Source organism: Triturus cristatus, chromosome 12 (assembly GCF_964204655.1).
Source record: "Triturus cristatus chromosome 12, aTriCri1.1, whole genome shotgun sequence".
Taxonomy (NCBI): domain Eukaryota; kingdom Metazoa; phylum Chordata; class Amphibia; order Caudata; family Salamandridae; genus Triturus; species Triturus cristatus.
This window is the reverse complement of record NC_140595.1, coordinates 50,106,695-50,133,703: the sequence shown is the minus strand read 5'-3', so window position 1 is coordinate 50,133,703 and position 27,009 is coordinate 50,106,695. Positions and strand designations below refer to the sequence as shown.

The 27,009-nt window shown below is 47.3% G+C and overlaps 1 protein-coding gene across 1 annotated transcript in view; it reads left to right on the top strand.

Moving 5' to 3' along the window:
• ATCAY (ATCAY kinesin light chain interacting caytaxin) overlaps positions 1–27,009 on the top strand; it is a 151,412-nt gene that overhangs the window by 53,099 nt on the left and 71,304 nt on the right. The window contains exon 4 of the mRNA XM_085639488.1: positions 22,006–22,230. Within this exon, the coding sequence (XP_085495614.1) occupies positions 22,006–22,230 (225 nt within the window). The remainder of the gene's footprint in view (positions 1–22,005; positions 22,231–27,009) is intronic.

The following is a 27,009-nucleotide window of genomic DNA, read 5'->3' as shown; positions in this document are numbered from 1 at the left end:
GATCGTAGATGCAGGGTTTCTAGCCGGACGTTGCGCTGCCTGTGTGATTACAGAATCTGGCTTTGATTGACCAGTGAGGCACGCTGGCGCTCCTAATGGTGACTTGTACTTTTTCTCTAATCTAGGCACCTGTGCCCGAAGGCTATTTGGTGTCTTCATAATCTTTTTGCCTTCCTCCCAAATGAATTCGATAATAGGGATTGTATGTGTTTGCTTAAAAGGCTGATTTTTAAAATCGTACAGGAAACAATCCTCTTCCTTGTGTTCCGTTGTTAATTTGAACCTTTGGGCTGCCCTATCCATTAACTGGTGAAAACTTGCAATGTCAACAGGTGGTGAGTCACCAGGTATCACCGGAGAGGGAGATGGTGTTTGGGCATGGTAGTCATCCCACTCCGCCATACCATCATCCTCATCATCATCATCGCCACCATCATCCATAATCTCACCATCTTCCCTGTCCTGAGGAACTTCTTCTTCAGTATCATGAGGAGGTACTGTCCGAGTTGAAGAATGTCGCAGCGGTACTGAAGGTAGTACAATAGAAGGTATTGGAACCGGCACTGGTTCCGATATAGTTGTTGGCACCACTGGAGTAGGCGGAACCACAGACTCTTGTGGTGATAAAGGAAAACGCCGATTATAATCGTCCAACATGAGTTGAAGATTTGTTATAAGCGACAATGGTAGCGTCGCAGTTTGTCCTTCCGTAGGAATTTCTTCCTGATAAAATCGTTCCTCATCCTCACTAGTATCTCCTTGGCATTTTATTATTAAATCCGATGGACTGTGTGCCGTCCCAAATGATTCAGGTAAACCTTCTTCTGAATCTTGATCCGAATCAGTGGCAAACAATGGTGAAGGAAGGTGGGAATCATCCAAAGATATAACCTCACCTGACATATCTTGTCGAGTACTCGGTGGCAAAGGTAACAAAGGAACAGCGGCAAAGGACGCAGTAGACGCTGAAGGCGTGGAAGAAATTTGGTTTTTTAATGACCTCTGCGCAGAAGTCGTCCTTTTAATCTTTATTTTCACCGATGAGACCGCAGCCGACGGGATCTGAGGCATAGAGGCTACTGAAGACATCTTCGTAGACGGAATCGTTGATGGAACTATCGTCGACGGAACCATCGTCGACGGAACCATCGTCGACGGAACCATCGTCGACGGGACCATCGTCGACGGGACCATCGTCGACGGGATCGGCGTCGCCGGAAACGGCGTCGTCGGAGTCGTCGTCGACGGGAACGACGACAACGTCTTCTTCTTCTTCGTCGACGGAGCACTCGTCGACGGGTCAATCGACGGCGTAATCGTCGACGAGGCAGATTTTACCAGCTTCGACGACGACGATGGTAACGTCGACGAGATCTTTTCCTTCTTCGACGACGACGATGCAATAGGCAATATAGATGATACAGTCTTTATAGTACTGATGATCATCGTCGACGACGACAACAACGTCGACGGAACCGTCGTCGACGATCCTGATGCTGAAGTCGTCGTCAGAGTCACCGTCGACGAGCAGGAAACTGCGGATTTCGTCGTCGGAAGCCTCGTCGACGATGAAGCCAGTTTTTTGCCAGAAAACTGGGAAGTTGAAGCCTCAGCAGCCTGAGAACTATGTCTCGTGGGCGACAACGCAGTAGCCAATGAAGAAGACGTGGCAGCTGTCATAGACAGACACATTTTTTTCTTTTTAAGAAAAGGCGAAGGTAAATCATGTACACTACTGCGTTTTGAGGCTGTGTGGGAACGGCCAGAAGTAAAGCTTTCTACTTCAGAAACCACTTCATCTTTATCTTTCAGTCTCTGGAGCCACAACAAGAGACGGCCTTCCCTGTCTTTCAGAGTTTTTGTAGAAAAGGTTCTACAGAATTTACATTTACCCACTTCATGGTCAGGGTAAAGACAGTAAATACACTTACTGTGTGGATCTTCTGAGAATAAACGTAGTTTTCCACAAGAGGAACAAGGTCTAAACAAAGACTTCTTACTTGAAGACATGCTGAAGAGAAAAAACTGAGCAGAGCTCAGGGAGACTCCCTGTCACACGACGTGCGGTAGAAAATCTGAGGTGATGAGCTCTGAGGAGAAGGTTCTGGAGAGGAGCTGGCGCCTGTTTGGCCGTAGTTTGGACTAACATAATGACAGAGATAGACTGCGAATGTCTTTTTTCTCTTTCTATGTATCTCTATACAGATTTCATATAGGGACATTCTTGATGTTATTACCTATTTATATCTCTGTCTTAGATGATTACATATATATATATATATGTAGGAGAGTAGGGTCTGCTTTCTATGTTCACCCCCACTTTTTGCTTTTGCTTTACTGGTTTTCGACTTAGATGTGGCTGTGGGCCTGCTAATCAGACCCACAGCCCTGCTGTTCTCTCTCTAAATTAATACTATGTACTTTAGGTGCATAACCCATTTGGATAGGATCACCTAATTGGCCCCTGTACAGTGTACCCTAGGTACCCAGGGCATAGGTGTACCCTAGGCCTACCAGGGGCTGCAGCATGTATTATGCCACCCCTGGCCTGGCCTTCCATTTTGACACAACTGGCTGATCACTCAGCTGGGGCAAGGTCGTGTAATCACCCCTTGCTTAGGTGTAGTATTCCTATACCTAACTTACATATAGACACATGTGTACCTATCAGTCACTCCTATGGCAGGCCTTGACAATCCTGGAGGCAGAGTGCTTGGTAATATGTGAGATGGTGCTCTAGCATGAGCTGAGCCTGTCTGCAGCTTTCGGAACCTTGTCCTTATAGCTGTTCTATGATATAGCCTACCATATACTCTTAAAGTGCCTTATAATCTTAGACGGTTATGGTAACTATGGTTTGGCTTTATCGAAACATGTCGTGTAAGGTGTCTAACACTGTGGAATAATACCCCCATGCCATTTCTGGACATGAGAATATTATTCCCCCCTTCTAGAGGGAAAGACATGTTAAAATCATACTTCAACTGTTAGCCTCTGACCAAAGCCTCAGCATCACAAAATGGATGCTGCTGCCACGACACAAGTCTGACCTCCTGCAGCTGGGAGTGATCCCAGCCAGGGAGGCCTGGACAATAGGTTTCCTGCTTGGGGAGGTGCTAGCACCTCCCCAGACAGCCTTTAGTGTATTGGGGCAGGGTGGGCTGAAAGGAATGAGACATGCCTGGGGCACACAAGGTGTTCCTTGCATAGTCCAGTTCAAACCGGCGCTGGGGCACTCCAGCCCCAGCTCTGGCGCGAAACTGGACAAAGGGAAGTGGGTGTAACCACCCCCTCCCAGGTCCCACCCATAAGGCGTGACCTAGCAGGTATCACAGCCCCCCAGATTAGTATAAGAGTGGGAGTTGGGCCTCAAGACTTTAGATTATCCTGAACCTGCAAAACTGAACAGAAACTCTGGACCTTCGACATTCGACGAAAGAAGAAGACTGAAGAATCTCCCTTGTAGCCAAGGAGTGGCTACCCTGTGCAAACAGGCACAATCAAGAGACTACCCTTTGCTTTGCCCACGTTCTACGAGGAACCGACTGCAGAGCCCGACCAGAGCCTTGACTTCCAGACTTCTCCGACCCTCATCCACATCGACAGCAAAGCTGAGATCCGTGGAGGCGACGAGGGACGTGGGACCGGCTACCCTGAAAAAGTGGCTAGTAACTTAAAGCGCAGCTTCTGAGGTACCCTCGAAGTTGTGCACCGGGGATTGAGAAGCCCCAACCCCAAGCACCATCTGCACCGAAGATCAGCCCCCCACACTCCACGAGTCCTGCGTGGGGCCCTTCTGCATTTTCCTACTTGCCGCGTCTGTCCAGTTGCTTGCCCGCTGGCTAGTGGCCTTTGTGACGACGCACCCTGAAATCTTCTGCGCTGGTTTGGCTCCTCCAGACTGGCTCCCGCTTCTCTGCAAAGAAAAAGCACCCCAGACCTTCCTGGTCTGCACCAGAAGCAAGTCCTTCGTTCTTCGTGGGTTCCGCTTGCCAAGGCTTGGTGAGTCCTAGTCCAACTTCGACGCCGCCGACAGCAAGAGCCTTCGTGGGACAGCTCGCCTCCTGGTCCTGGTCGTCCTCGACGCTTCCTGGTCCTCCTGGCTGCAGCGACAAGCTTCACCTTCACCTGCAATCTTCACGACATCGCCTGGTTCCTTCCTGGTTCCACGTGGTCACTGGCTAGTGACCTTGACTCTGTCCCTTCTGCTTGCAGGTTTCCTCTCTTCTTGATCCCAGCCTTGGGATCCACCGGACACTCTTCACTGACTGCCTGTCAGCATCTTTCTTCAGGCATCCATAGGAGTCGACGACGAAAACGACGCATCTTCACCTCTATGCACCCGCAGCCTGTAGGCTAGGTAACTTGGGTACTCCGGTGCTCATCAGGATAGTGACTATCCTAGTGTCTAGTTTTCAAGTCTCAACTTCCTAGCTACTCCGGAAGTGTCCTAAATCTACCGTTTTCTAAACTGTACTATTGCTATTGACTTTTACGCATTACGCGTGAGTGTTTCCACTCTGCACACGAATCCCGTGGGCCTCCCACTTCCTAACTAACGCTAGTGTAGTGTAGCCCCAGCGATTCCCTAGGCCTAGGCCTATTCTATTTCCGTGACAGTGGTCCTTATACCACTTACTTAGTATATGGTGTGCGTGGCCCCTAGGGCCTAACTGTATTACTTACCTGTGTGACTTAATGTATGCTTAAATAAGACTGTGTTGTACTTACCTCTAATCTCATAAAGAGTGCTGAGGGTTTGACTAAGAATAAATACATTTTATTTTATATATATATCTGTTGTGGTGTCCTTTCATTTGGTATTCAAGGGATTATATATGGTATCACAGCTGGCTTCACATGCCATTCAGAGTTTAGCCTAAGACTGCTCTTGTCCATGCTACCACTAGGATAGCTGGTCTATAAGGTTGACTTTACAACCAATCACCATAAGGGTATTTGGACTGATATAAGGTGTACACTAGAACTAGTGACATCATACATCAGGCCAACTTCTCACATTGGTGGCAGCGGTGGGATCTGAGCTTGCTGTTGTAATACCATTGTAATCTTGAGATACTAAATTGAAAGATCACACAGATATTGTCTAGGTACATATAACATAGATTATAATACTTAAGTCCTACTGGACTTTGTAGTGTAGGTTGAAGGGAGTAACACACCCTGACTACAACTACTAGAGAGGTTTAGTAGATACAACTAGTGTAGGTAGGTGCACACACCACACCCTCACTAGATAATGTCTCTGAGAGGAGATCAAGTAGATGCTCCCTCAGGAGGATCAGGTCTGCAAAAGACCCCCTCTAGATATGATACCTTAACATTCCAGGAGATGAGACACTTGTGTACCTCCAGAGGAATAAAACAGGGTGCAAACCCTACCCTCCTTAAGTTAAGACAACTCCTAGAGGAGTATGACATTATTAGGGCATCTCAGGCAGGTACCCTAGGTACAGAGGAGGGTCTACCCACCACAGAGGAGTCAGAGGAGACTTCAGATGAAGAGTTAGACAGCCAGGGCCAAGTAGGAAGACTTAGCCAGGCTAACCTAAGCTTACATGGGAGTTTGCATGGGGTCCCCCCTTACAGACCCCCAAGTAGGCTTACACAGAGAAGCAGGAGGGACAGATCCCCTTCAAGGGAATCCATCCACTCCCATGTCTCTAACATCTCTAATGCTTCCTCTCACAGGGGAATGACTTCCCCTGAGAGAAAGGAGCATGAAGCCAGAATGAGGGAAGCTAATCTGAGGATTCAGAGGGAAGAACTTGCCCTTGCCAAAGAGAAGCTTGCTCTGGCTAGAGAACAAAAATTGAGTGGGTCAGAACCCACTGGTGGCAGCAATATCCCTAAGGATAGAGACAGGCACTATGATAATAGAAACCTGAGCAAGATTGTCCCTCCCTACAAGTGTGGGGATGACATCCACAAATGGATAACTGCTTTGGAGAGAGCTTGCAAAGTACAGCAGGTACCCCAAAGTCAGTGGGCAGCTATCTTGTGGCTCTCCTTCTCTATGAAAGGAAGAGACAAGCTCCTCACAGTTAGTGATGAGGATGCAGATAATTACACTGTCCTGAAGAGTGCTCTGATTGATGGGTTTGGCCTAACCACTGAACAATACAGGTTGTTGTTCAGGGATACCCAGAAGACACAGACTCAGGACTGGACTGACTTTGTAGATTGTGCCACTAAGGCTCTGGAAGGCTGGCTAATGGGAAGTAAGGTTAAGGACTATACAGGATTGTATAATTTGATCATGAGAGAGCAAATACTTAACAACTGTCAAAACCAGCTATTGCATCAACACCTGATTGATTCTGATCTGACTTCTCCCCAAGAATTGGGAAAGAAGGCAGATAGATGGGTCAGGACTAGAGTTAAGCAGAAAAACCAGAACCAGGGCGGTGATCAGAAAAAGGCAGACCAGAAGGGTAATGAGCAGAAACAAAAAGACCAGAAGTCTTCACCAGGCCCCCAAAAGGCTCAGGGGGAGGGTGGTCCCAAAAAGGATAAAAAGAAAGATGGCCAAAAGAAACCATGGTGCAACTATTGTAAGTCCAACTCACATTGGTTTAGTGAGTGCACCAAAAAGGATAAGCCCCCAGCCACCATTGCCCCTAAGGCAACTGTACCCCCTAGTTCAGCTGTAAGTGGTGGTTCCCAGCAAAAGGGTGTAGTAGGGTTAACCCTGGGAACTGAGGAGGATTCTGGCCTAGTCAGAGTACCTACTCAGGCTGTTCTGATCTGTGATGGGGACTTAGCTTTGTCCTCTACTGTAGGCCCCAGTAACCTGGGCAAGTACAGACAGACTCCTTTTATCAACCAAAGAATGGCTCAGGCCTACAGGGACACTGGAGCTAGTGTCACAATGGTGACACCTGCTTTTGTGGACCCTGGACAGATCATACTAGGTGAGAATTACCTAGTGACCAACGCTAGCAATGCCACTACCTCCCATAGTGTGGCTATTGTTAACTTCTCCTGGGGAGGGGTAACTGGCCTCAAGAAAGTTGTTGTTAGTTCAGACCTTCCTGTAGAGTGTTTACTGGGCAATGATCTTGAAACTTCAGTTTGGTCTGAAGTGGAGTATAGGACCCATGCAGAAATGCTGGGGATAGATGCACATGTCCTTGCTGTGACCAGGTCACAGGCCAAAAAGTGCACCACTGAACAAGTGCTGGATCCTGAAACTATGGACCAGTCACAACCCAAGAGAAAGAGCAGTAGGGTTAAGGCTGTGCCTTCCCCCCTGCCTCAGGTGGTGGATCAGCCCTCCCAGGAGGATGATTCTGAGAGCCCTGAAGGAACTGTCCTAGAAGAACTTGAACCTGATCAGGTTGAGTTTCTTGGGACAGGGGGACCTTCAAGGGCAGATCTGAGGCAGGCTCAATTAGACTGCCCCTCTCTTGAACCCCTCAGACAGCTGGCTGCTGCTGAGGCTGCAGGGAATGCTCAAGGTACCCATAGAGTGTATTGGGATGAAGGGCTACTGTATTCAGAGGCTAGAGACCCCAAGCCTGGTGCATCCAGGAGGTTGGTCATACCACTGAAGTTCAGAGGCTTCCTTCTAACCTTGGCCCATGATATTCCCCTTGCAGGACATCTAGGCCAGAACAAGACTTGGGACAGGCCTGTCCCTCACTTTCACTGGCCCCACATGTCAGAAGATACTAAGGAGTTTTGTCGCTCCTGTGTCACCTGCCAAGCCAGTGGCAAATCAGGTGGCACCACAAAGGCCCCCCTCATACCACTACCTGTGGTGGGGGTCCCCTTTGAAAGAGTGGGCATAGATATTGTAGGACCAATGGACCCACAAACAGCATCTGGGCACAGATTCATACTGGTGATAGTGGACCATGCCACCAGGTACCCAGAAGCAATTCCCCTGAGGACCACAACAGCTCCTGTTGTGGCAAGGGCCCTGCTTGGAGTATTCTCCAGAGTGGGCTTTCCAAAGGAGGTCATTTCTGACAGAGGTACCAACTTCATGTCAGGATACTTGACTGCAATGTGGAAGGAGTGTGGTGTTAACTATAAGTTCACCACACCCTATCACCCAAAGTGCAATGGGCTTGTTGAGAGATTCAACAAGACCCTAAAGGGAATGATAACAGGATTACCAGACAAGCTTAGGCGAAGATGGGACATCCTTTTACCCTGCCTTCTGTTTGCTTACAGAGAGGTCCCACAAAAGGGGGTTGGCTACAGCCCTTTTGAGCTTTTGTTTGGGCATCCTGTAAGAGGACCCCTGTGTTTGGTGAAGGAAGGATGGGAGAGACCTCTCAGACAACCCAAACTAGACATAGTGGATTATGTACTTGGTCTCCGCTCCAGGATGGCAGAGTATATGAAGAAGGCTTCTAAAAACCTTGAGGCAAGCCAAGAACTCCAAAAAGCTTGGCATGACCAAAAGGCTGTACTGACTGTTTACCAGCCAGGACAGAAAGTGTGGGTGTTGGAGCCAGTGGCCCCAGCAGCACTCCAAGACAAATGGTCTGGACCCCACACTATTGTTGATAAAAAGGGAGAAGTCACCAACTTGGTGGACCTTGGGACTCCCAGAAGCCCCCACAGGGTGCTTCATGTCAACAGATTGAAGGCATATGTTGACAGGGCAGACATGGGGCTACTCATGGCTACAGATGAGGGGCAGGAGGAAGAGAGTGACCCTCTCCCAGACCTGTTGACTCAGAACCCTGATGATGGCTCAGTTGATGGTGTGGTCTTTTCTGACAGCCTCACTGTCCATCAGCAACAGGACTGCAGACAAGTTCTGCAATCCTACCGACATATGTTCTCTCTGACCCCAAATCAGACAAACTGGTGCACCCATGAGGTGGACACTGGTGACAGTCTGCCTGTGAAGAGTAAAATCTACAGGCAACCTGACCATGTCAGGGACTGCATAAAAGTTGAGGTACAAAAGATGTTGGAGCTGGGAGTCATTGAACCTTCAGAGAGCCCTTGGGCTAGTCCTGTAGTTCTTGTGCCAAAACCTCACACCCAAGATGGTAAGAGAGAGATGAGGTTTTGCGTGGATTACAGAGGTCTCAATGCTGTCACTAGGACAGATGCCCACCCAATACCTAGGGCAGATGAGCTCATTGACAGACTGGCAGCTGCTAAGTTTTTGAGCACATTTGACCTAACAGCAGGCTACTGGCAAATCAGACTAGCTGAGAGTGCAAAGGCCAAAACTGCTTTCTCGACCCCAGGAGGACATTATCAATTTGTGGTAATGCCCTTTGGTTTGAAGAATGCACCTGCCACTTTCCAAAGGTTGGTGAATCAAGTCCTTACTGGGTTGGATGATTATTGTGCAGCTTATCTCGATGATATTGCTGTCTTTAGCTCCACCTGGGAGGATCACCTGGTCCACCTGAGGAATGTTTTAGAGGCCCTGCAAAAGGCAGGCCTCACTATCAAGGCCACTAAGTGCCAGATAGGGCAGAGCAAGGTTGTATACCTGGGCCACCTAGTTGGTGGGGGTCAGGTTCAACCACTGGAGAGCAAGATCCAGACCATAAAGGACTGGGCTCCTCCAACTACCCAGACTCAGGTCAGAGCTTTCTTGGGCCTGACTGGGTACTACAGAAAGTTTGTTAAGAATTATGGGTCCATAGTGACACCACTTAATGACTTGACCTCCAAGAAGATGCCAAAGAAAGTTCAGTGGACAGTAAGCTGTCAAAAAGCATTTGATGACCTGAAGCAGGCCATGTGCAGTGCACCTATTCTGAAAAGTCCAGACTACTCCAAAGAGTTCATTGTCCAGACAGATGCTTCTGAGTTAGGTGTGGGAGCTGTTCTTTCACAACTGAATGTAGATGGTCAAGACCAGCCCATTGCTTTTATAAGTAGAAGGCTGACCCCTAGAGAGAAACGTTGGTCAGCTATTGAGAGGGAGGCCTTTGCTGTGGTTTGGGCCCTGAAGAAGCTGAGGCCATACTTGTTTGGCACTCACTGTCGCAGTCCAACGTCCTCAGGGTCGCACGATGCTGTAAGGGGTCCACCTCCCGATAACCCCTTGGTCTGGTATATGTATGACAGACACAGAAGGGTGATCAGGCGAGGGAAGGAAAGGAAGGGAACTGCGGGGAGGGAGATCTGAAAGAGAAAGCACAAGCGTTTGGTTAGGACAACCCCTAAACCCCCACTACTCCAGGCGATCCCTATATTTCCCCTGCTGTACCTGTAAATTAAAGAGGACACTCTTGCCTGGCGGACCCGGAGAGCCGAGGATCAGACTGTTCAGAACCTAGAGAAAGGGACACGGTTTAGCCAGCGATTACCCCCTCTAGGCACCAGCCCTCTGGTCCTCTCCCGGAACAAACTAACATACCACAATTCTGGAACCTCGGGTATAACAGGGGGAGGGGATGGAGGTATGCCAGGAGTCTCCTCTCCGCCCCTGTTTTTAAGACAAAGAAACAATTGAGGTGCAGCTAAGCGTCAGACCATAGTGCTGCCTGCCGCGATCTCCACGGTTTCTGCACAAACTCAGAGCGCTAATCCCATACACCTGGGAGGGCGCTAGCCAAAGGCAAAATTCCCTCAGCTTCTCGGGGAGGCAATTCCTCCGATAATCCAGCGGGCGTGCGTTGCACTGTTCCCCTGGAAAAGGTTCTCGCTGTTGCCTTAACAAGGAGCGACTCTGACCCTGAGAGCCGCTACGTACAACAGAACATGACCATGAACAAAAGTTTACACCGCCACAGCGGTTCCGCAATGCCTAGGCGGCGTCCAACGGAACAGCCGCGGTATAGTCTCAAATTTGCACTTCGCAAGGACCGGAATCAAAACAAATCGTACTAGGTAACACTACAGCGCAATTGCAAGGTTGGTGCCGAGCACCCCTACCAGTACGCCAATCGTCCTCTCTCGAACACGTCCTCTCGGGAACCTGGAACCAAAATAACCGGCACCCGTCCGATGCCGGATGTTCCCTTTTCTGCATCTTCGCTACGTGCGTGATGACGTTGGAGCGTCCTCACGCAATGCGCACCGGGATTTGTAGTTCTTTCTCTCCCGTGTGCCTCGGGCTGTCAGTGCTCTCCTGTGAGCCACAACAGTACATCCCTCCCCCGAAGAGCACTGACACAAACAAGCCTTTGTGGGATGTTTTTTGTGGAACAGGGCAACAAGCCTAGGCGCGTGGACCTGGGATGCAGGTTCCCAGGAGTTTTCTTCCTCACCGTATCCCTCCCAAGCAAGGAGATACCATAGCCTGTTGCGGTATATCTTGGAGTCAAGCACCCTTCGCACCTCATACTCTGCCTCGCCTTGCACTACCACTGGGGCTGGTTTACGCGTGGGCCCCACTAGAGCAGGTTTCACCAGGGAGACATGAAATGCAGGATGTATGCGTAGCGTAGAGGGTAAGGATAGCTTCACCACCACCGGGTTCACCAGTTTAAGCACCCGATAGGGACCTATGAACTTGGGATTGAAAATGCTGAAACGTTTAAAACGTATGTGCTTTGTGGACAACCACACGTAATCCCCCACTTTATAAACAGGCCCTGACCTCCTGTGTTTGTCTGCGAATGCCTTGTAGCTGCGTTTTGCGGCCCTCAGATTGCTCTTTGCTATTCGTAGATTTGTCTGTATGCGGTCTATCCTACTCTGCGCCTCAGGTACCCTTGCAACGTGTGCTGGGTTCAGGAAGGGGGAAAACCAAGGATGAAACCCAAAAGAGCAAAAAAAAGGTGTAAGTTTGGTGGACGCGTGCGTAGCGCTGTTATATGCCACCTCCGCTAACCATAGGAAATCCACCCACTCGTTATCCGAGGCGTTGGAGTAACACCTCAGGTATTGCTTGAGGGTTTGGTTAACCCGCTCTGTTTGTCCATCCGTCTGCGGGTGGAAGCTGGTGGATATGTTGGATTCGATTCCCAAGGCTGAACACCAGGCCTTCCAGAAATGGGCTGTGAACTGTCCGCCTCTATCGGAGACAATCTTCCTTGGCAATCCGTGTAAGCGTACCACGTTCTCCAGGAGCAAGTGTGCCAGCTGACCTGACGAGGGCATCGTCTTACAAGCGACGAAGTGCGCCATTTTAGTTAAGTAATCCACCACCACCGTGATCATGGTGCATCCTTTATTCCGTGGCATGCCTACTATAAAGTCTACTGAGATGTTCTCCCAAGGGAGGTCAGGCGTGGGGAGAGGTTGCAGTAAGCCAGCTTGTTTGGTGTGGGTTGCCTTCATTTGATTGCACACTCCGCATTCCTGGACCCATGTGAACACGTCTTTCCTTACCGAAGGCCACCAGAACTGTCGTAGGATCCAGTCAAGGGTTTTGTCCCGGCCATTGTGTCCAGCACAGGGCAGGTGATGGCACCATTTGAACGCTTGCAGCCTTAATGATCTGATGGGAAGGAGCAGTTGTTTTCCTCGTAGCGGGAGACCCTGTACCCGTTTCCACTCTGGATTGTCGTGCAGCCAGTTCTTCCATTTAGTTGTTCGACAGTTCAATGCTACACTCCGTAAGAATGGATCCGTGCACGTAGCCCCTATTACATGATCGGGGCTAATGATGGTCCCTGTTGTACCCGCTACGGTGCTGTCCTGGGATGCTTGCCGGGTTAACGCGTCTGCTTTCCTGTTATCCTTTCCGGGTCTGTAAGTGACAACAAAATTGTACCCTGCAAAAAAGAGGGTCCATCTCAGTTGACGGGGGGTGAGGTGTCTGGCCGCCGTCATGAACTGTAAATTCCTGTGGTCGGTGTAAACCGTAACCACATGTCTGGCCCCCATCAAGTGATGCCTCCATTCACTGAAGGCGTTCTTGATGGCTAGCAACTCCTTTTCTGCAATATTGTAGTTGCATTCAGCGGGGTTCAATTTTCGGGACATGTAAGCCACCGGATGTAGGCGTCCTGTTTCGCAATGTCTTTGTGACAAGACGGCTCCCACCGCTGTATCGGACGCGTCTGCCTCCACTATGAAGGGGTATTCCGGATGAGCATGAGCCAACACAGGGGCGGTCGCAAAGGCTTCCTTTAGCTCTTCGAACCCCTTTTGAGCCTTGGCATTCCACTGAAACGCCGACTGTTTACGCAGGAGCAAAGTAAGAGGGGTCGCCAGGTCTGAGAAGTGATCAATAAACCGGCGATAAAAATTAGCAAACCCCAGGAAACATTGTACATCCCTAAGATTCCGGGGGATTGGCCATTCTTTTACCGCCAGCACCTTCCTTTCCGACATTTCCTGGCCCCAGGGGGTGAGGTTTACTCCTAGGAACTCCACCGTTGTTACCCCAAATTCGCACTTGCTGATTTTGCAGAATAAGTGATGTCGTCTCAGGGTCTGGAGAATGGTCTTGACGTGGTGCGTATGAGTTTGAGTATTCGTAGAGTAAATCAAGATATCGTCTATATAACATATGACGAAGTGGTCCAGGTATTCCCGTAGAACATCGTTCAAGAAGAACTGAAAGGCCGCGGGGGCGTTGCACAGCCCGAACGGCATCACTAAGTATTCATAGAGACCGAAGCGTGTTTTAAATGCGGTCTTCCACTCGTCTCCTCTCCTCATACGGACCAGATGATACGCCCCTTTTAGGTCAAGACGCGTGTATATCACCGCCTCCTTTACCTGCTCCAGCAGGACATTGATTAAGGGAAGGGGGTACCTGTTCTTCACTGTTACGGCGTTTAAGGCCCGGTAGTCCACGCACGCGCGCAGCTCGCCGTTTGCCTTAGGAATAAAGAAAAGAGGCGACGCCGCGGGAGATTTTGACACTCGTATAAAGCCCAAGCTCAAGTATTTCTCCAGATACTCCTTGAGATGTTTATGTTCGGGCTCCGTCAGGGCATAGACTCGTCCAGCGGGAATCACTGCTCCGGGAAGTAAATCGATTTGACAATCGTACGATCGATGCGGCGGTAAGACCTCTGCCTTGTCTTCATCAAAGACGTCCTCGTATTCTTTGTATGCCTGTGGCAAGGTAACAGCATGTTCCACTGCAGTTGCCACCTGATAACAGATAGCCAAGGAGGTGGCTGGATTCGAAGGTGAGACGTAGCACTTGGATAAGCAATAGGCTGAGGAGTATAACAGGGTCTTCTCCTGCCAGTTGATGATCGGGTTGTGGAGACATAGCCACGGCAGTCCCAGAATCAGTCCGTAATGGGGTGCGGGTATGACATTGAAGGAAAGAAGTTCCTGATGCGCAGTCCCCTGTCTCATCGTTAAAGGCCCCGTATGGTATCTTACTGGGCCGGAATCCAACATCTTCCCATCCACTGCGAAAACCATCTCAGGCTTGCTTTTCTCCTGCAAAGTGATTCCGAGTCTTCCTACCTGGGCTTGATCCATAAAACACCCCGTGGCCCCTGAATCCACCAATGCGTTAACCGGGATCCACTCGTCGTCCACCAGGAGGTGCACTTCGACGAAGAAATGGTGTTTGTTGTGCAATTGTACGTCTTCCAAAGAAGGGATATGCATGACGCTCAAAGGACTCCCTTCTTCTTCCCTTAAGCCACGTCGTTTCCCGCAGGGAAGCCTTGTGATCTGGTTACCGCGGCCTTTTGTTCTGGTCGGGAGACCTTTGGCCTTAGGCTACACTCCCATATGAAGTGTCCTTTTCGCCCACAATACAGGCACAGCCCTCGCTTCCTCCGGTAGTCTCTTTCTTCCGCTGAGAGTGGGGATCGCACAGCGCCTATTTCCATGGGTTCTGTTTTGTTCGGCATCGCAGAGTTTGTTGATTTGGAGTGTTCTGCAATCTGCACGGGTTTCTCCCGTCTTCGGTGTTCCCCTTTCCTTTCGCTCATGCGATGATCCAATCTTAGGACTAAACTAATGAGGGCTTCACAGGAGGCGGGTTGTGGGTCGATCTGCGCCAACACATCCTTCATGTCCTCACTCAAACCCTGGTGAAATATGGCTGCATGTTTCTCTTCCGGCCACTCAGTTTCTGTGATCAGTCTCCGAAAGTCGTTGAGATAGGAGATGACATCCCTATTACCCTGTCTCAACTCCAGGAGATCTCTATCGGCCGAGAGCGTGGCCGCTCGTCGATTAAAGGTCTTCTCGAATTCAAACAAGAAGGCATTCCAGTCATATAAGAGTTGGTCGTCTCTCCTCACCAAGGGAACGGCCCATTGTGCAGCGTCTCCCGACAAATAAGACAACAAGAAGGCGACTTTCGCATGGTTAGTGTTGAAAGCCCTGGCCTTGCAAGTGAAATGCAGCATCACCTGTGTGAGAAAGACCTGTAATTTCCCGCTGTCCCCACTATACCTTTCGGGGGTGGCTAGTGGAACAGGCGTGGGGATTTCCACCACCACAGGGGCGGCTGGGGTTGAGCGGGTGGGGCCCGCATCAAAAGGATTACGCTCCAAGCGGTTGACCTGCGCCTGTAGTGTGGCAGTTTCTGTTCTCGAGGCGACTACCTCGGCCTGTACTAGGGCCAAAGCAGCCAACACGTCCTCTAAGGTGGCCATCCCACCGTGCGACTGGGAGGACTACTATTCGTGGGCCGGTTATTTTGTCGCAGTCCAACGTCCTCAGGGTCGCACGATGCTGTAAGGGGTCCACCTCCCGATAACCCCTTGGTCTGGTATATGTATGACAGACACAGAAGGGTGATCAGGCGAGGGAAGGAAAGGAAGGGAACTGCGGGGAGGGAGATCTGAAAGAGAAAGCACAAGCGTTTGGTTAGGACAACCCCTAAACCCCCACTACTCCAGGCGATCCCTATATTTCCCCTGCTGTACCTGTAAATTAAAGAGGACACTCTTGCCTGGCGGACCCGGAGAGCCGAGGATCAGACTGTTCAGAACCTAGAGAAAGGGACACGGTTTAGCCAGCGATTACCCCCTCTAGGCACCAGCCCTCTGGTCCTCTCCCGGAACAAACTAACATACCACAATTCTGGAACCTCGGGTATAACAGGGGGAGGGGATGGAGGTATGCCAGGAGTCTCCTCTCCGCCCCTGTTTTTAAGACAAAGAAACAATTGAGGTGCAGCTAAGCGTCAGACCATAGTGCTGCCTGCCGCGATCTCCACGGTTTCTGCACGAACTCAGAGCGCTAATCCCATACACCTGGGAGGGCGCTAGCCAAAGGCAAAATTCCCTCAGCTTCTCGGGGAGGCAATTCCTCCGATAATCCAGCGGGCGTGCGTTGCACTGTTCCCCTGGAAAAGGTTCTCGCTGTTGCCTTAACAAGGAGCGACTCTGACCCTGAGAGCCGCTACGTACAACAGAACATGACCATGAACAAAAGTTTACACCGCCACAGCGGTTCCGCAATGCCTAGGCGGCGTCCAACGGAACAGCCACGGTATAGTCTCAAATTTGCACTTCGCAAGGACCGGAATCAAAACAAATCGTACTAGGTAACACTACAGCGCAATTGCAAGGTTGGTGCCGAGCACCCCTACCAGTACGCCAATCGTCCTCTCTCGAACACGTCCTCTCGGGAACCTGGAACCAAAATAACCGGCACCCGTCCGATGCCGGATGTTCCCTTTTCTGCATCTTCGCTACGTGCGTGATGACGTTGGAGCGTCCTCACGCAATGCGCACCGGGATTTGTAGTTCTTTCTCTCCCGTGTGCCTCGGGCTGTCAGTGCTCTCCTGTGAGCCACAACACTCACTTCAAGATTCAGACAGACCATAAGCCCCTCTTGTGGCTAAATCAGATGAAGGGTGAAAATCCCAAACTTCTTAGGTGGTCCATTTCCCTACAGGGGATGGACTTCACAGTGGAACATAGACCTGGGACTGACCATGCCAATGCAGATGGACTCTCCAGATATTTCCACTTAGAACATGAAGACTCAACTGGTCAAGGTTAGTTTAATGTCCCTAAGTTTGGGGGGGGGGGTTGTGTAGGAGAGTAGGGTCTGCTTTCTATGTTCACCCCCACTTTTTGCTTTTGCTTTACTGGTTTTCGACTTAGATGTGGCTGTGGGCCTGCTAATCAGACCCACAGCCCTGCTGTTCTCTCTCTAAATTAATACTATGTACTTTAGGTGCATAACCCATTTGGATAGGATCACCTAATTGGCCCCTGTACAGTGTACCATAGGTACCCAGGGCATAGGTGTACCCTAGGCCTACCAGGGGCTGCAGCATGTATTATGCCACCCCTGGCCTGGCCTTCCATTTTGACACAACTGGCTGATCACTCAGCTGGGGCAAGGTCGTGTAATCACCCCTTGCTTAGGTGTAGTATTCCTATACCTAACTTACATATAGACACATGTGTACCTATCAGTCACTCCTATGGCAGGCCTTGACAATCCTGGAGGCAGAGTGCTTGGTAACATGTGAGATGGTGCTCTAGCATGAGCTGAGCCTGTCTGCAGCTTTCGGAACCTTGTCCTTATAGCTGTTCTATGATATAGCCTACCATATACTCTTAAAGTGCCTTATAATCTTAGACGGTTATGGTAACTATGGTTTGGCTTTATCGAAACATGTCGTGTAAGGTGTCTAACACTGTGGAATAATACCCCCATGCCATTTCTGGACATGAGAATATTATTCCCCCTTCTAGAGGGAAAGACATGTTAAAATCATACTTCAACTGTTAGCCTCTGACCAAAGCCTCAGCATCACAAAATGGATGCTGCTGCCACGACACAAGTCTGACCTCCTGCAGCTGGGAGTGATCCCAGCCAGGGAGGCCTGGACAATAGGTTTCCTGCTTGGGGAGGTGCTAGCACCTCCCCAGACAGCCTTTAGTGTATTGGGGCAGGGTGGGCTGAAAGGAATGAGACATGCCTGGGGCACACAAGGTGTTCCTTGCATAGTCCAGTTCAAACCGGCGCTGGGGCACTCCAGCCCCAGCTCTGGCGCGAAACTGGACAAAGGGAAGTGGGTGTAACCACCCCCTCCCAGGTCCCACCCATAAGGCGTGACCTAGCAGGTATCCCAGCCCCCCAGATTAGTATAAGAGTGGGAGTTGGGCCTCAAGACTTTAGATTATCCTGAACCTGCAAAACTGAACAGAAACTCTGGACCTTCGACATTCGACGAAAGAAGAAGACTGAAGAATCTCCCTTGTAGCCAAGGAGTGGCTACCCTGTGCAAACAGGCACCATCAAGAGACTACCCTTTGCTTTGCCCACGTTCTACGAGGAACCGACTGCAGAGCCCGACCAGAGCCTTGACTTCCAGACTTCTCCGACCCTGATCCACATCGACAGCAAAGCTGAGATCCGTGGAGGCGACGAGCGACGTGGGACCGGCTACCCGGAAAAAGTGGCTAGTAACTTAAAGCGCAGCTTCTGAGGTACCCTCGAAGTTGTGCACCAGGGATTGAGAAGCCCCAACCCCAAGCACCATCTGCACCGAAGATCAGCCCCCCACACTCCACGAGTCCTGCGTGGGGCCCTTCTGCATTTTCCTGCTTGCCGCGTCTGTCCGGTTGCTTGCCCGCTGGCTAGTGGCCTTTGTGACGACGCACCCTGAAATCTTCTGCGCTGGCTTGGCTCCTCCAGACTGGCTCCCGCTTCTCTGCAAAGAAGAAGCACCCCAGACCTTCCTGGTCTGCACCAGAAGCAAGTCCTTCGTTCTTCGTGGGTTCCGCTTGCCAAGGCTTGGTGAGTCCTAGTCCAACTTCGACGCCGCCGACAGCAAGAGCCTTCGTGGGACAGCTCGCCTCCTGGTCCTGGTCGTCCTCGACGCTTCCTGGTCCTCCTGGCTGCAGCGACAAGCTTCACCTTCACCTGCAATCTTCACGACATCGCCTGGTTCCTTCCTGGCTCCACGTGGTCACTGGCTAGTGACCTTGACTCTGTCCCTTCTGCTTGCAGGTTTCCTCTCTTCTTGATCCCAGCCTTGGGATCCACCGGACACTCTTCACTGACTGCCTGTCAGCATCTTTCTTCAGGCATCCATAGGAGTCGACGACGAAAACGACGCATCTTCACCTCTATGCACCCGCAGCCTGTGGGCTAGGTAACTTGGGTACTCCGGTGCTCATCAGGATAGTGACTATCCTAGTGTCTAGTTTTCAAGTCTCAACTTCCTAGCTACTCCGGAAGTGTCCTAAATCTACCGTTTTCTAAACTGTACTATTGCTATTGACTTTTACGCATTACACGTGAGTGTTTCCACTCTGCACACGATTCCCGTGGGCCTCCCACTTCCTAACTAACGCTAGTGTAGTGTAGCCCCAGCGATTCCCTAGGCCTAGGCCTATTCTATTTCCGTGACAGTGGTCCTTATACCACTTACTTAGTATATGGTTTGCGTGGCCCCTAGGGCCTAACTGTATTACTTACCTGTGTGACTTAATGTATGCTTAAATAAGACTGTGTTGTACTTACCTCTAATCTCATAAAGAGTGCTGAGGGTTTGACTAAGAATAAATACACTTTATTTTATATATATATCTGTTGTGGTGTCCTTTCATTTGGTATTCAAGGGATTATATATGGTATCACAGCTGGCTTCACATGCCATTCAGAGTTTAGCCTAAGACTGCTCTTGTCCATGCTACCACTAGGATAGCTGGTCTATAAGGTTGACTTTACAACCAATCACCATAAGGGTATTTGGACTGATATAAGGTGTACACTAGAACTAGTGACATCATACATCAGGCCAACTTCTCACAATATATATATATATATATTTATATATTATGGCTATATATTATGACCATATATATATGTATATTTTATTTATTGCTATATTATTTACCGTGGGACTCCCACTCCGACGACGGGGAATATTCAAGCATGTGAATCTATGAAAGACACCCCAATACTGGAGAACAATCTGCCCAATAAGTTTTAATCAGCTTTTAGTCCCCATCGCATTACAGAAACTGCAATCCTACAAATATTCTATGATGGATTCAGGATCCTGGAGAATGGCGACTCTTGCTTCCTTGTTCTTCTTAATCTCCCACTAGCTTGTGATACTGTGAACCACAAAATCCTTATCCACATTCCAAAAGACTGCAGGGTTTTCAGAGGCCCTGTTCTGAATTGGTTTACCTCCTACCTTAAAAATCGCTCACACCTGGAGAAGGTTGAAAATGCTCTGTCACAACCTATAGCCATGCCCCAAGGTGTTCCACGAGGATCTGTGCTTGCTCCCTCTCTATTCACGGTCTACCTCGAACCACGAGCCTTTCTGCTAAAGGACTGTAGCTTATACTACCTTTACTCTCAAAAGTTTCTTCCTCCGCGACAAATCTCACTTGACCACTACTATCATCAAAATCCTACCCTGGATGACTTCACATTAGATTAAGCCACACAAAACATAGCACCTTCCATTCTCACCAAAGTCTCTCTCTCCGTCTATTCGAAAGTGGGTATGCCCTACTGTCATTCTCGATTGCTCCTTATCAATTTCAAGAACATCACATCCCACTTTTCAACCCCGACAGCAAAGTATCAACTCAAACTCATCCGTGGGACAAAACACTTCCTTTGTGATGAAGACCTCAAAGGAGTCAACCAAGCTTTGGTTCTCTTGAGACTTGATTACAAGAATGCCAGTCTTCCTGGTATTCTGAAATCTCGCCAAGCCACTGTCAGAACATCCTTGAACGCTGCTGGTCGTCTTGCCACAGTATGATGCCACTTCGATCACATCATCTCTATACTGTCATCGCTAGGCAGAGCTCCCTATTGAATGCTGATCCAGAAACAAAATTGCCTGCATAGTTCACAAGATTTTACACATGACCAATCACATTATTTGGGCAGCACCCATCAAATCAGGAGCATTGACTATGTTTTTCTTAAAGTCCTCACATTCAAGAAAATACACACTCTGAATCAGTGCGTCTCAGAATATGCCCCAAAACCTGAAACTCTCTTCTGCTTCACATGTAAACCTTGCCCATTCAATCTCCTCTCAAGAAACGATTGAAAGACGTTCTCCTGATTAATATGTTCCCATAGCCGCTTGCTCTTAGATACGGACAGAAGCTGCAGCTGGTTATATACCACAGGGCATACTCGTTATACGACTGAGCTTGCTTGCTCATCTACATTTCATTTGATTTTCTCTTGTTTTACTGACGTCTTGTAATTTGTCACCTAACAAGCTATTATCTCTCCCCTCTTTTCTCACTGTATTTCTCACCTAGTCTTATTTGCTTCCTCTTTCCTTTGTATATATATTTTTCTTTCTTTGGATGTTCATATATATTTTTTTATATTGTTTTATCAATTGTAAAGTTCTTTGATGTTTTTGGGCCTTGTATACTCGATGCAAAAATCAGAATGAATAAACAAAGAACCTAATAAACAAACAAATAGATAGATCGTGCAAGATAGCGAAAGACAGAGCAGGAGAAAAAATGAGAAGCAGAGAAAGACAGGGAACGAAAGATCGTGTGCGCGATGGAGAGTGGGGGGGAGAGAGAGAGAGAGAGAGAGAGAGAGAGAGAGAGAGAGAGAGAGAGAGAGAGAGAGACACTGAGGCGAGCAAAGGGGACAGTGCAGTGCTTCATTTATGCCGGGGTTTGCCAGTGCTCAACACCAGGAGTTATTTGTATTCACCTGCAATTATTTGACTGCCTACTGCATGGTGGCGTTGTCTGCCTGTTTTTGAACATAACAAATCTGTAGAGCTTTTAACAATTAAATATAATTAAAAATAATAATAAAACCAGCAAGTCCATTCCGTCATTCTAACAGACGTTGCCCTAGATTAGTACAAAATGTCCCATTTGTGTGATTGGGTTGGGTAATAGGTATCACCGACACTGATATTCAGGCAGCGCTGGCATGGGCCAGCCATAGAAGTTTCATGAAAATTGTTGTGGACCCTGGAACTTATTTATTTATAAATAAATCACTGAGCCTGAGTATAATAGTGAGATAAATAGAGTAAGAGAGGGAGAAGGATAGAGAGAGAGGGGCACAGGGATCAATGAATACATGTGTGACATAAGAGACAAAGTGGCCAGGGTAATTTTTATAAAACAGTGTGATATGTGAAGAAGAGGAAGGCAGAGTAGAATTTGATGATTTCCTATTTTACCTTGCAGCAGCACCGCCAAATACGCTAAACATAAATGGCTCTCATCGCAAGAAAAAGACTCTGATAGCCCCGGAAATCAACATTTCCCTGGACCAAAGCGAGGGGTCCGTGCTGTCGGATGACTTCCTTGACACTCCTGATGATCTTGACATTAACGTGGACGACATCGAGACCCCGGATGAGACAGACTCGCTTGAATTTTTGGGAAATGGCAACGAGCTTGAGTGGGAAGGTATGGTGACATTAAATATGAGTGCTTGTTACAGCAGGGTGAACACGTTGGGAAGTTCATGATCCTGATTCACTGATCTGGCTATTGGCATGGACGGGTTGGGAAAGTATGGAAATTTAAAAGCAGCATAAGCAATGAGATGTATGACATTAGTGGTTTTTTTCATATGACATAAGGACTTTTCTGCTTTTCCTTGCTTTGTTACATAAATTTATATGAAAGTTTATGGAGCTCACCAATGCCATAAAGATTCCTAACTTCCAGACATTACCAAGGAAGGTGAGGGTGTAGAACACAAAGAGATTAGGTACCCATCATCAGCCAAGTTTCCATTCTCTTTAAAAATAAATACCACTTTTAATTTGAGTTAAAGGGAGTGAAAATGAAGAAGGTGCTTCCTCCAAGACCCTTGCATCTTCATACCTTTTATTAGGAAATGAGATTTCGCGCAAGGTGTCTTTAAGATGTTAATTATTTTCCAACTACACTGTCAAGACGTAAACCATAAATGGCTTGGTGGACCACCTTTAAGGCCTTAAACATATCATTAGCCTCTGTGGGCAACCATAGGATGTATAGAATGGTCATATTAATAGCATTTTATTTTTAAACACCAAGCATGTGTTTGGACACTGAATTATGGATAGTCTACACCTTTTCCAGGAGGTATCTTTGCGGAACAACGTTGAGTCTAAATTGGCTTCTACAAAAGCAATTTTACAACCTTACAGTGTTCGACATCGTATTACGGAGGCTGAAAGTTCTGATGTTCTAAGAAAGCAATAGTCGAGAGGTATCCTGGAATTCTTAAACTTCAACTTCTTCCAACTATGGAAATGAAGAAAAAAACAGGCTGTTGCACTGACTGACTTAACTTGAAGGCTGAACTTTCCATAAGAAGAAAGGTGTTAAATTGGCCCAGCACCCCTTTATATTTATAGACTTACCTAATATATCAATAATGACCCTTTTAATTGAAGCCTGGAGAAATTTAAACTTAGTATAACTGATTAAGGTAGGTAGGTTATAGGCACGCGGCTGTTCTTGGAGTACCATTTCTGCACTGTATCCAAAGGATCATACTGCTCCAGACACTTGCAGTGTATTTGCACCGCCAATAAAACAGAGCTCCAAAATACTCGCAATAGCCCTCAAACACAAAGTTGTTAAGAATTCATTTTTGCAGGTTGGATAAGGCGCAAGTGGCATTCTTAAATGTGGGCAGAGATGCTGTGATTTGCAGAAACCTTACAGAACCCTCAGCATATTTTGTCCCAGTCCACTCTGAGATCCACATGAAAGGCTACTTGAGAATCAGCAATGTAGAGAGTAAGTATCAAAAGGCTCTGGGTTGTGACAGGTGAATCAGTTGTCTTAAGCATGCTGTGTGCGCACACACATTCTAGCGTACTAAAACTCACATAAAAGAAGACTATGGGACAACTATTTAATCTTATGGGGAGCAGGTGACTCTATTTGAACAGGTCTGAACTATCGATTTTCACAGAAAGCACACAGGCAATAATCTGAAGGGAAAATATCGACCAGGGAACCCAGGGTTGTATGCAGACACTTAGGGTCAGGTAGCTCATAGACAGGGAGGTAAAGGAGGTGCAGAAGCTCAGAAAACCATAAGCACAGGGGATAAAGAGAACAGACAAACACATTTAGGCAAAAGGCGCCAGGGCACACATATGCAACAAAAAACATGTATTTCAAACTCATACGAATTAAAACTTAATAGTAAAAAACACCATACACTGTTCTGCACAGTGATATTCCCTTTGCAAAGGTTATTTGGTCACTTCTCAGTTGCTGTTTTCGAATATTGAACTCATACTAATGAAGTTAAACCTTAGCCCACATAGTATTAATGTGCGTTTAGAAATATAAAAGAGTGAAATAATACTGCGACACAATGTGCCATGTTATGCTCCAAAATTTTCAATTCTTCTGTCACATTCAACCAGCAGCCCCAAATGCAGGCTATTATTTGCAATAATAATGCTATAGTTGTCCCCTTGTGGCAAGCAAAGTGTCACTATGGCAAAATAGCTAAAACCTCATAGACAACTGTTAAACTACTTCTTGTCTGAAGAGTTGACATGTGTGTTCTAAAAGAGTCAAACTGTGTACCTGACGATGTGATTTTTTCATGTAAATTTACATCAATACAGGTCCTTAGTTCCTTTCAAAAGTCCACGCCTTTCTGGTAGATGGTTCCTTGACCTCAGAAAAAGAACTTGCAAAAACTGATTACTCGGTCTCTTGAAAACAAGTTCCAAAAATGCAAACCGCCTCACTGCAAGTAGAGAGCCAGGGCTGCTTCGGAAGCTCCTTGCAAAACTTTGCTGGTGAAATCGGAGACACCGGCTGAAGGTTTGTGAAATTGAGCTTTATTTCACAAGCAGAAATTACAGTACTACCGTGGTCTCTCCATCCTAATCTTCTTGAACACCCCAGGAAGCATGACATAGTTTCAGTCCTGCAGTAGACTATGCAACAAAAGTCTAGACTTTCCCTGAAGACAAGTGTAAGGTGTTCAAGGAGCCACAGAGAGGGCAGTGAAGATGGAGCACAGACACCTTGATTCCACACAAGAAATTAATCATTGTTCACAATTATTTACTTGACCTTGAAACATCTCAATTATCCTCTTTTGTGTTCCATTGTTTTCCTCTGGTAGGTTCATGCTTGGAAAGATTTAAATCTTGGAACCCCCAAGAGTTTACCTATGCTCTAGTACAATCCTTACTAGATTTACAATGCTTTACATTCTGATGATTCTTGTAATACAGGATATAATCTTTGATGTTGTATTGATTAACCTCATTCTGGTACGCCTTTCACCAAAGAACCTTAGCTTTGTTGCACAGAAGCCACATTTTACTCCTACCTATTTATTGATCCTAAATGGTGCATGGTATTGCTTTTAAAACAAATACGTGGCACAGGAATTTTTTTTAAAGTCAAGGCACGTGGCCATGAACTGAGCAATGATCTGTAGGTTTAGCTATTGCTTAGACCAAAGACTTCTGATGAATGGTTTTCAAGGCAGGCTCCCCAGTTAAACTAGAAACGTATTGTCATAACCAGTTTATGTGGTTTGGAGAAAAGCACCATGACCTGGAAGAAGTGTCCTCATCACTGAATAGAAGAGAATAGGTGTAAGGAACTCATCAATTCTGTAGTGTGAAAATCTGACCTTTCACTCTCACCTCTCTCACCTCTAATCGGTGCACACTCAATCAGACCTGAGCCTCTAAGTGAATGAAGAAGACTCCAAGGGATCTGGGGTACCGATAGATTCTTGGTGGGAGGGTATCTTGTAGAGCGATTCGGTGCATAAACACATATAGAAAGACTGCAGCCTGACTTCTAAATAGAAGACTCTGACAAGTAAAGTGTCTAGAAAGGTTCCTTTAACTGTCACAATGTGTAGCGAGACTAGATAACTTCTTCTGGTTCACTAGCACTATAAAGTGTGAGCCACATTCAATTTGTCTTGAGATTACTGACGTGGAACTTCACTTCTTCCAGATGTAGAAGCATTCAAGGTAATATTCTTCTGGCCCATGAAGAACTAGTGGCATGGACATGGAAACGAACTATCAAGTTGTTCTATAATCAATTTAAAATGGAGCAACTGGTGTTTTCCCCACACACATACAAGTAATAACTTGCAATATTACTTAAAAGTTTCAATTGGCAGGAGGAGGGCTCATGAGCACATATTCAATTCAGCTCTCTTAGAATAGCAATAATTTGTTCAGGAATAATGAATCACATCTTCTTCATTAGTTTGTCAAATTGTTTGAGGAACTATATTTCTTGGTCTTTTTTGGAACAGGACATAATGGTAAATTGATCATTTCTCCTCCTGCTCCACGTTAGCCACTTTCAGAGTTCTAGAAATCGGAATCAGTAAATATCTCTGCTTGTTTCAGGTGTTTTCTGTACTAGCAGACATGACTCCTTTTGGAAACTTCAGGGCACTCTTGCTTGGTTGGTCAAACTATAGGTAGGTACCTCTGAGTAAATTAAATGATGCCTTAAGATAATAAAAGTAGCTTATAAAGATACACATTTGTATCACCCACAAATGGTATATTTTAAAACATTCTGTAAATGTGACTAAATAGCCTGCAATTCAATTGTGGAAGCAAAAATATTTACTGATTCTGAATTCTAGCACTCTGAACTAAAGTGCATCAAACAGACATTAGTGTGGACGAGGAGGTCTGTCGACAAACTGGTGGACTTTTATCGACAATTATGTTTTTTGTCATAAACAAAGGGGTTACAGATTTGACTTTTGTTCAGAGATCTGATTTTAGAGCAACGTTTCTTGACACCTAACTCAAATTCCCGAATTTGAATCTGTAACTCTGGTGTGGGCCAAGCAACCTAGCTCAGATTTCAAGTAAGTACAATAACTGCTATAATCCTTTTATCAGTGTCAGAAAGAGCCACCCTTAGACTTAATATTACCAGCTTGCTCCTGAATACTACAGGACCAGTCCTCTCTGAGGTGATTTATTGAAAGTCGCAAGTAGTGTTTGTTATAAGCAATGGCAGAACATATGTTGGCAAAGAAGGGCCAAAGACCCCTTCCAAAATATATTTTAATGCAATGGGATTATAATGTCTGGTTCTCCTTTCCTGGGGACAAGAACAGGGCAAATTTGGTCTCTGCTTTGGCAGCACTCATAACTATGTTTGCAGGGCCTGAAATAGGTAGCACATAGATACCATGTGGATTTTCATTCAGTTTCTTCT